The 15387-nt window shown below is 40.7% G+C and overlaps 1 protein-coding gene across 1 annotated transcript; it reads left to right on the top strand.

The window, feature by feature from the left end:
- The first annotated feature begins 472 nt into the window (after nt 1–472).
- METTL3 (methyltransferase 3, N6-adenosine-methyltransferase complex catalytic subunit) lies at nt 473–15325 on the top strand. The gene is made up of 11 exons (XM_006062096.3): nt 473–721; nt 9899–10116; nt 10213–10617; nt 11646–11821; nt 12389–12605; nt 12834–13021; nt 13401–13439; nt 13604–13712; nt 13850–13915; nt 14081–14193; nt 15096–15325. The coding sequence occupies exons 1-11, from the start codon at nt 622–624 to the stop codon at nt 15205–15207; spliced, it is 1743 nt and encodes a 580-aa protein (XP_006062158.1). The 5' UTR covers nt 473–621; the 3' UTR covers nt 15208–15325.
- The last annotated feature ends 62 nt before the right edge of the window (nt 15326–15387 follow it).

The following is a 15387-nucleotide window of genomic DNA, read 5'->3' as shown; positions in this document are numbered from 1 at the left end:
TCGCAAAGAGTCGGACACGACTGAGCGACTGAACTAACTGAACTGAATCTCTTTACAGTATCTCTGTCCCATCAGTCCTCTTCCCTCAAAGAAGCATACGTAGTGGTATATTTTTGTAAACAAGTTAACGGAAACAGCAGCAGCACGGAAACATGAACTTACATCTTTAGTGGTAAAGGTATGCTAGTGTCAAACTGTCCAAAGGAATTAGTGATTCTTCATTTCAAAAATCGGGATTACACATGCTGCCCTAGAGCGCCGCCTTAACGCACTCGGACGCATTTCCTAATACTCAACATGGCCGCATGCGCGGCTATAAGCAACATGGCAGCTTTGCCAGACACCAACAAGGCAACCACAGCCTCAACGCACCCGGAAGCGCGAAAGAGCGCCTGTAAAAAACATATCCGCCATTCTGCCAACACTTATGGTGGCTCTCATTTAAGCTTCAAAGGGAGAGCGAAACCGGAAGTGACTTTCCCTCCATAGCATCTGCTGGGATCTCTTTCCGGCTAGCCTTGAGGGTGTCCGCGTGAGAGTTAGGCAATTTCTTGAAGCCAGAACTGGGAAGCGCTAGTCAGCCGTGCCTAGTTGGAGACGTGGCCGGGCCACGAGACTGAAATGTCGGACACGTGGAGCTCTATCCAGGCCCACAAAAAGCAGCTGGACTCACTGCGGGAGAGGCTGCAGCGGAGGCGGAAGCAGGACTCGGGGCACTTGGGTGAGGCGCGGGGTTGTTGGGGCCGATGCCTTGCTAGAGAGGGCTGGAGGGAACCCTGGAGAAAAAAGCTCCCGAGTTGGTGCCTTTCCTCAAACGTCTGTTTCTTTAACGCTTCATACATTGGTTCCGGTTCTCTTCCCCCTCAGCAGCACAGATGCTTCATCTTCCTGCAGGTAGTAGCGGCTTCTTCTCACCCTGGGCTCTGGTTCCTCCAGTTCTCTTTCCCAGGTCGGAAGCTCCCTTCGCATCTCCGCGTCCCCCCATCTCGTTGACTGACTTTTCTTAAGTCTACGAGAGCGTCCCGTTTGCTAGGCCTTTTAGCCCCTATTCCTTGAAGCAGCAAGTCCCTTTTTATGGTTAACTCCCATAGCGCTTTGTTCTTCCCTTGGTTATAGCAATTGCTTTGTATTGGTCGTTTCTTTGCGATTCTGGGCACCGTGAGAACAAGTACTGAGCCTTTATATCTACAGTGCCCAGTTCAGTGGTCCTCACAGAGTTGGCACTCGATGTTGCTGAATGAGTAGAGGAAGTGGCATTGGTTTAGCCATTTACACACCGAGCAGGAATCTGAAAACATTTGTTTTGAAACTTTTTCTCCCCTCCTATTGACCCGTGTCACAGTCTTAAAACTTGAAGGAACCTCAAAAGATTGTCTACTCATACCACATCCCCTACACAAACACTTAATTATCTAAAGCAAATCAATTAAAGATCTGCAAGGATAATGAATACGTACCACTCTTGTGGCAGCTTGCACTGTTGACCCGAGTCCATTTCTAAATCTTGTGTTGAAGTATATTAGGTCTATGCACTTGTATTATGGCCCTTGAAACTAAAAGATGCCTTGGCAGGACTCTTACACCAAAATAAGTGGACGTCTATCGAGTATCTACATGAGTCTAGTTAGACAAAAATTAGACCGTGTCCCTGCCCTCAAGGAGTTTAAAATTTAGTTGGGAATAAAGGAAAAGTCAGAAATACACGATGGTATATGTAAAATGCCACATGAATTAATTCCACAATGAGCATAGTGAAGGTAGAACTAACAAGAATCAGTCTAGTCAGTGAAGGCATCATGGAAGAGTTGACACTTGGAATTTGGTCTCAGTGGCTATATAGGACTTAAATAACTAAAGAGATGGTAAGAGGGCAGAGCAAGTAGAGGAAGAAGTGCAAGTCATATTATCAAGGATTAATTAATAGAAATTCCACTTCACTTTTATATGGTATTAACCACACTTTGGTATTAACCAAACTTTGTGCTGTATGCAAATCCAACCACTAGAGTCTGAAAACTTCATCAGGGTCCTTGCTAAGCATGTTTAATAATTTTGAAAGCAAGATCTATTCTCCCTTGAACATAAAGATTCTTTTTGGAATGTAAATATCTCTTGATTTGTACATCCACTTAATAAAATATGGTTAAGACTTTTAGTATAGCCACTTGATATAATTTAGATTCCTGTAAAATTGTTTTTGAGTTTGTGATTAAACATATATTACCTTCTAGCCCAGAGCTTTGATGGGCCTATTTGGTCTTTAGGGGATAGGTAGAGATGAAACACACAAATTAAGTCAGCCAGCCTATCACTGTTCTTCCATTGAGTTATTTTGGTTATTCCAAAGAATATGTTTCTTTAAGGGTTAGGATTCTTAGGAAAACATTGTGAAACACTCTCTTAACCAGTTTGTCATGTAAGATATAACCAAAGGCTACATGAAAATTCAGATCATTTAGTTTTTTTCTCACAGGAAATAAAAGTGTTCTTACCACATCTATATTTTTATAGGGTTACTGAAATCTGATACTTAATTATTTACTGCTGAGCTCAATATTAAAAGACAAGGATATTTAAATAAACTGAAATGTATCCATGTCATTAATAAATGCAAAATATTATGAACAAAGACTCACTGGGAGACCTTTGTTAGCTTGGCATTTTTAAGGTATAACTTAAAAAAAAATTATGGCAAAAGTACACATATCATAAAATACCATCTAACCATTTTAAAATGTATAGTTGATAGTGTGATATATATTCACATTGTTGTGCAACCAGTCTCCAAAATTCTTTTGTCTTGCAAAACTGAAATTCACTATTCTCCCTTCATCCCAGTCCCTGGCAACCACCATTCTACCTCATTTCTGTGAGTTTGACTACTCTAGATACCTTGTGAAAATGGAATCATGAAGTGTTTGACTGATTTCCTTTAGCACATCCTCAAGGTTCATCCATGTTGTAGCACGTGTCATAATTTCCTTCCTTTTTAAAGCTGAATAATATTCCATTGTATGTATATACCACATTTTCTTTATCCATTTATCCATTGGCGGATACTTGAGGGTTGCTTCCACATTTTGGCTATTGTGAATAATGCTGCTGTGAACACGGGTGTAACAGGTTATCGCTTCAAGATTCTGTTTTCAACTTTTTTGGACATATAACAGAAGTGGAATTGCTGGAGCATATGGTAATTCTATTTTTAATTTGCTTAGGAGCTGCCACACTGTTTTCCATAGAATAAAGTAGATTTCTGAAATGAGGATTATTACTTTCAATAAATGTTTATTTCATTAATTGAAACAAAATAAACTTGGCGCAGCTTCAGTTCAGTTCAGTTCAGTTGCTCAGTCATGTCCGATTCTTTGCGACCCCATGAACCACAGCACTCCAGGCCTCCCTGTCCATCACCATCTCCTGGAGTTCACTCAAACTCATGTCCATCGAGTCGGTGATGCCATCCAGCCATCTCATCCTCTGTCGTCCCTTTCTCCTCCTGCCCCCAATCCCTCCCAGCATCAGAGTCTTTTCTGGTGAGTCAGCTCTTCACTTGAGGTGGCCAAAGTACTGGAGTTTAAGCTTTAGTATCAGTCCTTCCAAAGAACACCCAGGACTGATCTCCTTTAGAATGGATTAGTTGGATTTCCTTGCAGTCCAAGGGACTCTCAAGAGTCTTCTCCAACACCACAGTTCAAAAGCATCAATTCTTCAGCGCTCAGCTTTCTTCACAGTCCAACTCTCACATCCATACATGGCGCAGCTTAGCACATAGTGAATATGTGAACTGCTCAATGTATTTCATCAATGGAATTGAAGATGTGAATATGGATATTGACATATTTTAGAGGTCAGCAAGTTCACAGTCTGGCTATATTTTTATGTCTTCAAGCTAGTATTTTATCTGTCTTCAACTGAGCTCTTAAAACTCAAGTATTAAGTATTCCTTTGCTGAACCCAACACATTATATTTTTCATTAGATTAGAAGTGGAGAATCAACATAGATACCAGCATAATGGAAGTGCTCAATAAATGTATTGAATTAATAACTGAACAGATACTTTCTGAAGGAGTTGGAACTCAGGGATTCCTAATTATTTTCCACCCATAACACATTTTAAGAATGATAAAGGGTTGGAATCTTTCCCCCAAATTTGTGTATCTGTGCACAAATTTGTGTTTGACTTCAGGGAATTCAGAGTGGCTCAAGCCCATCTATAAATAACAGTTACATTAATCAGCTGTTAAATTTTGTTCCAAATATTAAATGTGAGCCTCCTCCTCCCAGTAACCTTAAAAGAGCTATTTTCAGCTCCATGTCCTGAATGTAATGAAAAGAATACTCCCAGGAGGTGTTACTAACATAAGGATTCATAACCAGAATCACAGAACTGTATTAAAACTTAAGTATTGGTCAAATTACCAAAAAGAAAAAAGGTTTGTATCCAATTCTAGGGATTGAAAATATATGTTAAAGTGGTTCTTTATCATAGAGTTCTTGCTGTAAGAAAAAGTCATTAAACATAACTCAAAGAACATATAAATTTTGTTAGCAGAGAAAGCAAAAATTGTAAGAAATGTTTATATTAGTCTTCATAGTATCAGTAGGTGAATTATAAAAAGTACATTTTCAACTTAATGATATTAACATTGGAACAAAGTCAGTGCTTTTCCTCACTGAGATAATGTCTGCTAGGTGTTGAAAGTTTACGTGAAAAAATGTGTAGTATATTTTAGAAATAGCATGTAACATTTGCATGAAAAGTCTGATAAACGAGTTGGTAGAAAATGAACATCTAACCAAACATCTAACCAGCATTAAGATCTAACCAAATTTATACATTGTTATTTTAAATATGATAATAGGAGATGTAATAATGTCAAGTAGATTGCTTTATTCTTTGAACTGTTAGATTCTGGACTTCATTTAAAATAAATTCAATCAACAAAATGTTTATCATGGAAATAATGTGGTATTATTGCATATTTAAGCCAAGCATCTCAAGAACCATTGTGGCAAAAAGGAAAGTAATGTGACAGTGAATAAGTGTGTTCCTGAACAGAATTTGGGTTAGATTACATTAACAAGAATGAAACACTGATTGAAATGTTGAAATTATGGAAAATGCTTACTATTTACTTTAATCAGTGACAACACTTAATTTCTTTTAAGTCAGAAGGGCAAGAAACAAGCAAAATATGCTAATTTAAGAGGTAATAGGTCTCCAAAGAAGACATGCAAATGACCAACAGGTGTTTGAAAACTTGTTCAACATCACTAATCATCAGGGGAATGCAAATCATAACCATAATAAGATATCATCTCAAACTTGTTATTAAAAAAAAGAAAAGTGTTAGCAAGAAAAGGGAATCCTGATTCACCGATAATAGGAATGTAAACTGGCATAGCCACTATGGAAAACAGTATGGAAGTTCCTCAGTAAGTAAAAAAATAGAATTACCATATGATCTAGCAGTTTCACTTTTAGGAATTCAAAGGATTTGAAATAAGGATTTCAAGGAGATACCTGCACATCCACGCTCATTGTAACATTATTTATGTTCACATACAGCCAAGATATGGAAGCAACCTAAACATCCATTGATGGATAAGTGGATAAAGAAAACATGAAATATACATGCAATGGGATATTTCACAGCCAAAAGAAGGAGGAAATCCAGCCATCTGTGACAGCATGGGTGGATCTGGAGGACATTATGATAAGTGAACTAAGGCAGACGCAAATACCGTATGGTCTCACTTAGACTGTATTTGACATGTGGAATCTAAAATAGTCAAAGTTATAGAAGTACAATGGTGATTGCCAAGGCCTAGGGAAGGGGAAAAATGGAGAGGGGATAGTAAAAGGGTACAGAATCTCAGTTATGCAAGATAAATAAGTTCTGGAGATCTCTTATACAGTGTGTAGTGCCTATGGTTAACAGGACTGTGTTGTATACTTAACATTTTCTAAGGGGGTAGATCCTGTGTTAAGTGGTCTTACCAGATACACAAAAATAATAAAGGCAGCAGAAAGAAACTTTTGAGAAATGATGGATATGGTTATGGCCTTGGTGGTGGTAATGATTTAATGAGTATAGACTGTCTCCAAACTCACAGAGTTGTATATGTTAAAATATACAACTTTTTACATGCTAATCATAATTAAGTGGTTAAAAAAAGACATAATAGAGACCCACTCCAGTGTTCTTGCCTGGAGAATCCCAGGGACGGGGGAGCCTGGTGGGCTGCCATCTATGGCATCGCACAGTCGTACACGACTGAAGCGACTTGGCAGCAGCATAGGGTGCTTAGGTCTTTATTAACGAAATAAAACTCATACTAATGGCAAAAGAATATTAATAGGTACCTGGCAAGTAATGTTTAAATATAAAGGGGGGATATGGATAATTTATATAGTTTATCTAAAATATTAAAAAGTTTCAAAACTGCACAGCTCTTTCTATTATCAAATTATTTATTTGGCTGTGCTGCTGGGTCTTAGTTATGGCACTCAGTATTTTCTGTCTTCCATGCGGCATGTTGCAGTATGTGGGATCTTCAGTTGTGGCATGCAAACTCTTAGTTGCAGCATGTGGGATATAGTTCCCTGACCAAGGATCGAACCCAGGCCCCCTGCATTGTTAGCACAGAGTCTTAGCCGCTGGAGCGCCATGGAAGTCCCTCAAACTCTTTAATACTTTATATAATTTGCTCTCTTTAGCATACATCATGAGTTAAAATGGTCAGTACATAATGTATAAAACTGTGCATGTAATGCCTGAAATGCTACTTTTAAAACACTTTGTATTTTTTCTGCTGTAATAATGTTTCATCATTAATTGTGCTAGGTTAGGTTACTTAATGAAAGAAATTTTTGGTTTCTTCTGAAGTAATTTTAAATTCGACTGATTTTTTTAAAAGCTCAGAATTTGAAACTAGTGTAAATTATTATTGGGGTATTTTTAGCTCAGATTTATTAGAATCTCTCAGTTGCAAGGGACTTGAGTAGTTACCAGTTCAATCCTATTCGGTGTAAGAATTGTGCCTGTAATCTTCCAAATAAGCTAAATAGTAATTGTTGCTTAAATTTCATATGTTATCTTTAGCTTAGATTGCTTGCTCTCAGACTTTCCCATCCAGACCTTCAAAGTGCTTCCATGATTTCTATATGTACAACACCTCCTTGACAAAACAAAACAAGGAACTTGTTCTAGTCTGAGGTTCAGCACAACATAAAAGAATCATCAGTGAGCAAGGTGAAAAAAACTCTGTCAGTTATTTAATGTTTTCAGCTAGTATGAAATTGTGGAGTCTCTTTTCCACATAGGGTATAACTTATTTTCCTAAAATGTAACTGTTCCAGTAAGGTGTTTGGTATAGTTCAACTCCATTTTCCTTGGAATTCTGAGCTAAATTTTTTGAAGTCAGTTCTATTAGAGTGGAAATTTCTAAGTAACCAAAATACCTCTAAATGTAAACTAGTGGCCACTTGCTGCTGCTACTGCTAAGTTGCTTCAGTCGTGTCCGACTCTGTGTGACCCCATAGACGGCAGCCCACCAGGCTTCCCCATCCCTGGGGTTCTCCTGCCAAGAACACTGGAGTGGGTTGTCATTTCCTTCTCCAATGCATGAAAGTGAAAAGTGAAAGTAAAGTCACTCAGTCGTGTCCGACTCCTAGCGACCCTGTGGCCACTTAGATAGTATTTAACAGAATTCCTGTATAGATCCTGAATGTTTAATATTTCGCTTGTATTTTAAATAAATAATCACAGATATTAGGCTTTCCCAAAGGTAATATGTTGTCCTAATTTGAGTTTCTTAAATCTTATTAAGGTTGTGATGGCTACCCAGCTTTTGAAGTACTAGAGTAGGTTATAGGAATATAGTCAGGAACTATTATTGGTGACCAGGGCTTCAGCAGTTCTATAAAATTTTTGTGTTTGAGTTATAACCCCCAACACTGTCATTTTTTATACTCTCTGATGTCCAGTGGCCTTTATTCATTAAAACTCAAACTCAGTTCTTCAAAAAGATCTCATCACAGTTTAGGTTGGTGAAAATATTCTTGATAAATTCAGGTTGATTATATCAGTTGTCATTTAGCGTGACTGAAGGGAGGTGGTATGGACATTTAAATCTACCAAGCTGCTAATTTATTTCCTTTGAAGCAGAGCAAGGAATGAAATTAGGAAATACTTCTCACCCAACATAGAAAGGGTAAGCAGATCCCAGAAAATTTATCTTAGCAAAGCAGTGAATGCTTGGGTGTGATTTAATAAAGGGTCAGATCAGATCAGTCGCTCAGTCGTGTCCAACTTTTTGCGACCCCATGAATCGCAGCACACCAGGCCTCCCTGTCCATCACCAACTCCCGGAGTTCACTCAGACTCATGTCCATCAAGTCAGTGATGCCATCCAGCCATCTCATCCTCTGTCGTCCTCTTCTCTTGCCCCCAATCCCTCCCAGCATCAGAGTCTTTTCCAGTGAGTCAACTCTTCGCATGAGGTGGCCAAAGTACTGGAGTTTCAGCTTTAGCATCATTCCTTCCAAAGAAATCCCAGGGCTGATCTCCTTTAGAATGGACTGGTTGGATCTCCTTGCAGTCCAAGGGACTCGCAAGAGTCTTCTCCAACACCACAGTTCAAAAACATCAATTCTTCGGCGCTCAGCCTTCTTCACAGTCCAACTCTCACATCCATACATGACCACAGGAAAAACCATAGCCTTGACTACACAAACCTTTGTTGGCAAAGTAATGTCTCTGCTTTTGAATATGCTATCTAGGTTGGTCATAACTTTCCTTCCAAGGAGTAAGCGTATTTTAATTTCATGGCTGCAGTCACCATCTGCAGTGATTTTGGAGCCCCCAAAAATAAAGTCTGTCACTGTTTCCACTGTTTCCCCATCTATTTCCCATGAAGTGATGGGACTGGATGCCATGATCTTTGTTTTCTGAATGTTGAGCTTTAAGCCAACTTTTTCACTCTCCACTTTCACCTTCATCAAGAGGCTTTTTAGTTCTCTTCACTTTCTGCCATAAGGGTGGTGTCATCTGCATATCTGAGGTTATTGATATTTCTCCTGGCAATCTTGATTCCAGCTTGTGTTTCTTCCCGTCCAGCGTTTCTCATGATGTACTCTGCATATAAGTTAAATAAACAGGGTGACAATATACAGCCTTGATGTACTCCTTTTCCTATTTGGAACCAGTCTGTTGTTCCACGTCCAGTTCTAAATGTTGCTTCCTGACCTGCATACAAATTTCTCAAGAGGCAGATCAGGTGGTCTGGTGTTCCCATCTCTTTCAGAATTTTCCACAGTTTATTGTGATCCACACAGTCAAAGGCTTTGGCATAGTCAATAAAGCAGAAATAGGTGTTTTTCTGGAACTCTCTTGCTTTTTCCATCATCCAGTGGATGTTGACAATTTGATCTCTGGTTCCTCTGCCTTTTCTAAAACCATATTGAATATCAGGAAGTTCACGGTTCACGTATTGCTGAAGCCTGGCTTGGAGAATTTGGAGCATTATTTTACTAGCGTGTGAGATGAGTGCAATTGAACGGTAGTTTGAGCATTCTTTGGCATTGCCTTTCTTTGGGATTGGAATGAAAACTGACCTTTTCCAGTCCTGTGGCCACTGCTGAGTTTTCCACATTTGCTGGCATATTGAGTGCAGCACTTTCACAGCATCATCTTTCAGGATTTGGAATAGCTCAACTGGAATTCTATCACCTCCACTAGCTTTGTTCGTATCTAGTGCTAAATCTGGTCAGAGAATTTTCTGCATGAAATGAAAGGACTGTGTTGTAAATGCTGGAAATCTGAATTCCTGAGGAATGTGTAGATTGACAGTGGTTGCCTTTTTTCATTTTCATGTCTCTTCACTCCTAGATCTTCGGAATCCAGAGGCAGCACTGTCTCCAACCTTCCGTAGCGACAGCCCAGTACCTGCTGCACCCACTTCTGGTGGCCCTAAGCCCAGTACAGCTTCAGCAGTTCCTGAACTAGCTACAGACCCTGAATTAGAGAAGAAGTTGCTGCACCACCTCTCTGATCTGTCACTAACATTGCCCACTGATGCTGTGTCCATCCGTCTTGCCATCTCCACGGTAATGACATCATAAGACAAGGTTGGGAACTGCCACTGTTTTTCATCAGTTCATGGTCAGGGTTTTAACACTTTCCCTCCTGCCTTCCTTCCTTAGCCAGATGCCCCTGCCACTCAGGATGGGGTAGAAAGCCTCCTACAGAAGTTTGCGGCTCAGGAGTTGATCGAAGTAAAGCGAAGTCTCCTACAAGATGATGCACATCCCACTCTTGTGACCTATGCTGATCATTCCAAGCTCTCCGCCATGATGGGTGCTGTGGCAGAAAAGAAGGGCCCTGGGGAGGTAGCAGGGACTATTGCAGGGCAGAAGCGGCGTGCAGAGCAGGACTCCACCACAGCAGCTGCCTTTACTAGCTCTTTGGCCTCTGGTCTGGCCTCTTCAGCATCAGAAGTAGCCAAGGAGCCAACCAAGAAATCAAGAAAACATGCTGCCTCAGATGTTGATCTGGAGATAGAGAGCCTTCTTAACCAACAATCTACTAAGGAACAACAGAGCAAGAAGGTAGGGGTAGATAGAAGTGTTTTCACACTTATACTTTGATACTTTTATACCTACAGATACTTTTAGTATTGGTTGAGAAGAATTTACTCCTAGGGGCAAAGAGCAGTTCTTAGAATTGAGGGTTTAGAGCAGTGGTTCTCAACTGAGGATGATACTACCCTCCCTCCTAATGCCCAGGGGACGTTTTGCAAAGTCTGGAGACGTTTTTGGTTGGAGTGCTACAGATACCTATTGGGTAGAGAGGCAAGGGATGCTGCACAGCATCCTATAATCTTAGTAGGATAACCCACAAAGAATTATCTGGCCAAAAACATCATCAGTGCACCAAATGCTGAGAACTCTGATTTACAGAATCTTTTTCACTGGGTCTTTTTCACTGGTTTGGAAGAATATTTCGGACCCACATGAATTAGCCATTTCCTATTTCTAGCTGTATAAATTTGAACAATTCTCTCGATGCTTAGTCTTTTCATTTGTGAGACTAACTAGAGTACCACCTCACACCTGTCCTCTCCACCCACCCACCATGTAGAATTGTTGCCTAGGCTGTGAACCAAACAGTAAAGTGCTTATCAGCACTGTGTCTTGCTTCAGTATGTATTAAATATAAGTGGTTTTGGTTGGAAAGAATGCTTTCCTGGGGAGGGGAGTTTAGCTTAATGCTTAGCAGCAGGAACTGGTCTGCATATATTTTAATTTCATCCCAAGTGCAGATTTGTGAGAAAGGACTAAATCCATGAAAAATATCTTCTCCTGGGTTTTCTCATATTAATGTAGTTTATTGACCCCTTTCATGCATTGGAGAAGGAAATGGCAACTCACTCCAGTGTTCTTGCCTGGAGAATCCCAGGGACGGGGGAGCCTGGTGGGCTGCCGTCTCTGGGGTCGCACAGAGTCGGACACGACTGAAGCGACTTAGCAGCAGCAGCAACATAGGACACTGATGTCAAGTAGAATTTGCAGAGGTGGTTTAAGGGCTAATTTTATCTACGAACCCTTTCCAGACAAAGGTTTCTTCTATCATCCAGGTTAGTCAGGAGATCCTAGAGTTACTAAATACTACAACAGCCAAGGAACAATCCATTGTTGAAAAGTTTCGCTCACGAGGTCGGGCTCAAGTTCAAGAGTTCTGTGACTATGGAACCAAGGAGGAGTGTATGAAAGCCAGTGATGCTGACCGGCCCTGTCGAAAGCTGCACTTCAGGTCTTTTGAAGGGAAGAGGGTTGGCTGGGTCTTCTAGAAGCAGTCATTTTTTAAGCACGGTCCTTCCACTCATTGGGTTTGTCTTTAATACTGTTATTAAGTGCTTTTAATATGGTTTGTCTAAGACTTCGAGATTCTGAAGGTACACTTTCAGAAGTAGTGTTCTATGGGAGGGAATACAGGCTGCAGTCTCCAAAACATATGAGATTAAAAAAAAAAAAAAATTGCTCTTTTCTTGCAATAGCAGGATATCTCTGTCTTTGATCCCCAGTGAAAGTTATAGTTCTCTAGAAGGACAGTCTTAGGAGAAACAAGAACCTGGCCTCTTAGGTCAGAGCTTTATTCCTGTCATAAGGAAGTTAAGTTTTTGCTCAGAGAGGAATTGAAAAACATTTCTTTATTGTAAATTACAGATTTTAATATCACCTGCTTTCCTTATCTGAAAACTCTTAGAGGAAGCTCTGATGATAGTGAAAGACTGCAAATTTTGCAACAGTTTAGAACTTGAACTGGGGGATCTAACTGGAACACCATATTGATTCCAACTGTCCCTTACTATTTCCCCAGACGGATCATCAATAAACACACTGATGAGTCATTAGGAGACTGCTCTTTCCTTAACACATGTTTCCACATGGATACCTGCAAATATGTTCACTATGAAATTGATGCTTGCATGGATTCTGAGGCTCCTGGAAGCAAAGACCATACACCAAGCCAAGAGCTTGCCCTTACACAGAGCGTTGGAGGTGACTCCAGTGCAGATAGACTCTTCCCACCTCAGGTACCTGTCTGCTCAGAAAACTTAACCTCAACTTAAGGACCTTTATCTCAGTAGAGCAGCCATACATGTAGGAAAGCAAGGCATAATCAGCAATCTCCCTTGCTGATTGGGAATGGAGCGGGATATATAGCATATGAGGGAACAGGAAAATCCAATGGAAAAAGAGGGACTGGGGCCATGAATCGGAGAGTGAAGGAAGGGAAGATGACCAAATACCACCTCATGCAGTGGATCTGTTGTGATATCCGCTACCTGGACGTCAGTATCTTGGGCAAGTTTGCAGTTGTGATGGCTGACCCACCCTGGGATATTCACATGGAGCTGCCCTATGGGACCCTGACAGATGATGAGATGCGCAGGCTCAACATACCAGTACTGCAGGATGATGGCTTTCTCTTCCTCTGGGTCACAGGCAGGTAATGCAGTTCAAAGATATGTAGGTATGGGCAGATATAGTACAGAGTGAGTACTGGGTGGGGATAAAATCTTGGGTTTTTCTAGCTCTATTAAACTTATGACTCAGTCAGCCTTTCTTACCTACTGAGATCTGATGCCTGTTTATAACACAAATGATACCATGAATTCTGTTTAACTCTACATTTGTTTCTTGTGAAAGGTAAGACCATTGAGAATAGATACTATGTTTTGCCTTTTCATTCTTAGATCCATCCTCTTGCCCCAGTGGTGTCTTGCATGTAAAGGTTCACTGAATGTCTATTGAAAACAACACATATATCTTGAAGGGAGAAAAAATACTGCCATGGAAGTAGCTGTTTAACCCTTATTTCTTTCCAGGGCCATGGAGTTGGGCAGAGAATGTCTGAACCTCTGGGGGTAAGTAGCTATCACTGTTGTTTTCTTCTGAGGGAAATATGTAGTTGATAGGGTTTCCTTCTTTCAGAGTATACTGTGATTTCTTGCCTCTGTAGAGTAGATGGTATCATCCTTAAACTGTGAAAGCCTGATTAAAGTTCTGATTCTTTTCTTATATCCCACAGTTATGAACGGGTAGATGAAATTATCTGGGTGAAGACAAATCAACTGCAGCGCATCATTCGAACAGGCCGTACAGGTCACTGGTTGAACCATGGGAAGGAACACTGCTTGGTGAGCAGCAGGGGGCCCCATACATTAGATGGAGCAAAAAATAGGAGTTGTTTGATTTCTTATTGAGAAACAGTTCAAATACTGGGGTTTAATAAAACTTTCATAAATTTTTCATCATTCTGTTCTCTGGTGAGCAGGTTGGTGTCAAAGGAAATCCCCAAGGCTTCAACCAGGGTCTGGATTGTGATGTGATCGTAGCTGAGGTATGTGCTTTCCCCAGGCATCCAAAGAGCCACATTTTAAATCAGCTATTCTAGTCAGGTATATTCTTATCCCAGGTTTTCTCATTGGGATCATAAACATAAGTGGAAAGGCCTAGAATTGCGATCTTGGGTAACTTAAAAGTAGCTCGAGCTTTTATTTCCTAGGTTCGTTCCACTAGTCATAAACCAGATGAAATCTATGGCATGATTGAAAGACTGTCCCCTGGCACTCGCAAGATTGAGTTATTTGGACGACCACACAATGTGCAACCCAACTGGTAAGGAGACCAGAGAACAGGCTCGCCCCCAAGGGCACAACTGTTTATGGTCAAATATATAAGTTAGTAGAGCGTCACCTCCGGAGAAGGCAGTGGCACCCCATGCCAGTACTCTTGCCTGGAAAATCCATGGACAGAGGAGCCTGGTAGGCTGCAGTCCATGGGGTCACTAAGAGTCGGGAACGACTGAGCGACTTCACTTTCACTTTTCACTTTCATGCATTGGAGAAGGAAATGGCAACCCACTCCAGTGTTCTTGCCTGGAGAATCCCAGGGACGGGGAAGCCTGGTGGGCTGCTGTCTCTGGGGTTGCACAGAGTCGGACACGACTGAAGCGACTTAGCAGCAGCAGCAGCAGAGCGTCACCTCACTTCCACTAGTCTGTAAATGGGCTTCAGAGGATTCTTAAGCGACCAGCATTCATTGGAAAACCAAAAGGTTTTTAAGATTTAAACACTGCTCTTAAGGTCTCCACCCCTAAAGCTCTTCATTATTCTACTGGATGTACTGAATCTGCCCCCTGGTGGTTACTGAGAACCTATTTAATCTGTCAACAATTTTAGTCTTTCATCCTGTAGGTAGAGTTTTAAAAGACATGCTGCTAGCATGTTACTCATCCAGAGTAGTCACTGGCAGCATAACTTTGTGATGTAGGCCTGGTTAGCTGTAAGTTATTAACCCTTAATTAGTACAGATCCAGCCTCTTTTAACATCAGAATCTTCCCAATTTCTTACCAGCCTTAGTACCATAAGTAGTACTATCTTTATAAAAGAATTGGCACAGATATTCAGAAGCCTATTGAGATGATAGGCAGACTTAATGAAAAGAACACATCTTTTAACAGTATTAAGCCTTTAAATTCCAGAATTTTTGGCTTGCCCTGTCTTTCCCCTTGCTTCAGGATCACCCTTGGAAACCAACTGGATGGGATCCATCTACTAGACCCAGATGTGGTTGCCCGGTTCAAGCAAAGATATCCAGATGGTATCATCTCTAAACCTAAGAATCTATAGAAGTACTTCTGAACCTAAGCGTCCATAGCCATGGCTCTACAGGCTGCACCTGAAGAGTAATATTTGTACAATAGCTTTTTTTCCCCCTTATTTAAATAAAAGTTTGTATTGTAGTTGGGATTTCGAGGTCAAGTTCTGGCTCTGCCACTTAAGAGTGTGTGATCTTCTGTAACTCAACTT

This window comes from Bubalus bubalis, chromosome 11, assembly GCF_019923935.1.
Source record: "Bubalus bubalis isolate 160015118507 breed Murrah chromosome 11, NDDB_SH_1, whole genome shotgun sequence".
NCBI lineage: Eukaryota > Metazoa > Chordata > Mammalia > Artiodactyla > Bovidae > Bubalus > Bubalus bubalis.
Note: the sequence above shows the minus strand (reverse complement) of the source record. Positions and strands in the feature narration are given on the sequence as shown.

What these genes read in the sequence shown, in the direction of transcription:
- METTL3 (XM_006062096.3), top strand. Translation starts at nt 622, where the DNA reads ATGTCGGACACGTGGAGCTCTATCCAGGCCCACAAAAAGCAGCTGGAC. An exon ending in TCCGTCTTGCCATCTCCACG is followed by an intron (nt 10,117 to 10,212) that starts GTAATGACATCA and finishes TTCCTTCCTTAG; the next exon opens with CCAGATGCCCCTGCCACTCA. An exon ending in GTGATGTGATCGTAGCTGAG is followed by an intron (nt 13,916 to 14,080) that starts GTATGTGCTTTC and finishes TTTATTTCCTAG; the next exon opens with GTTCGTTCCACTAGTCATAA.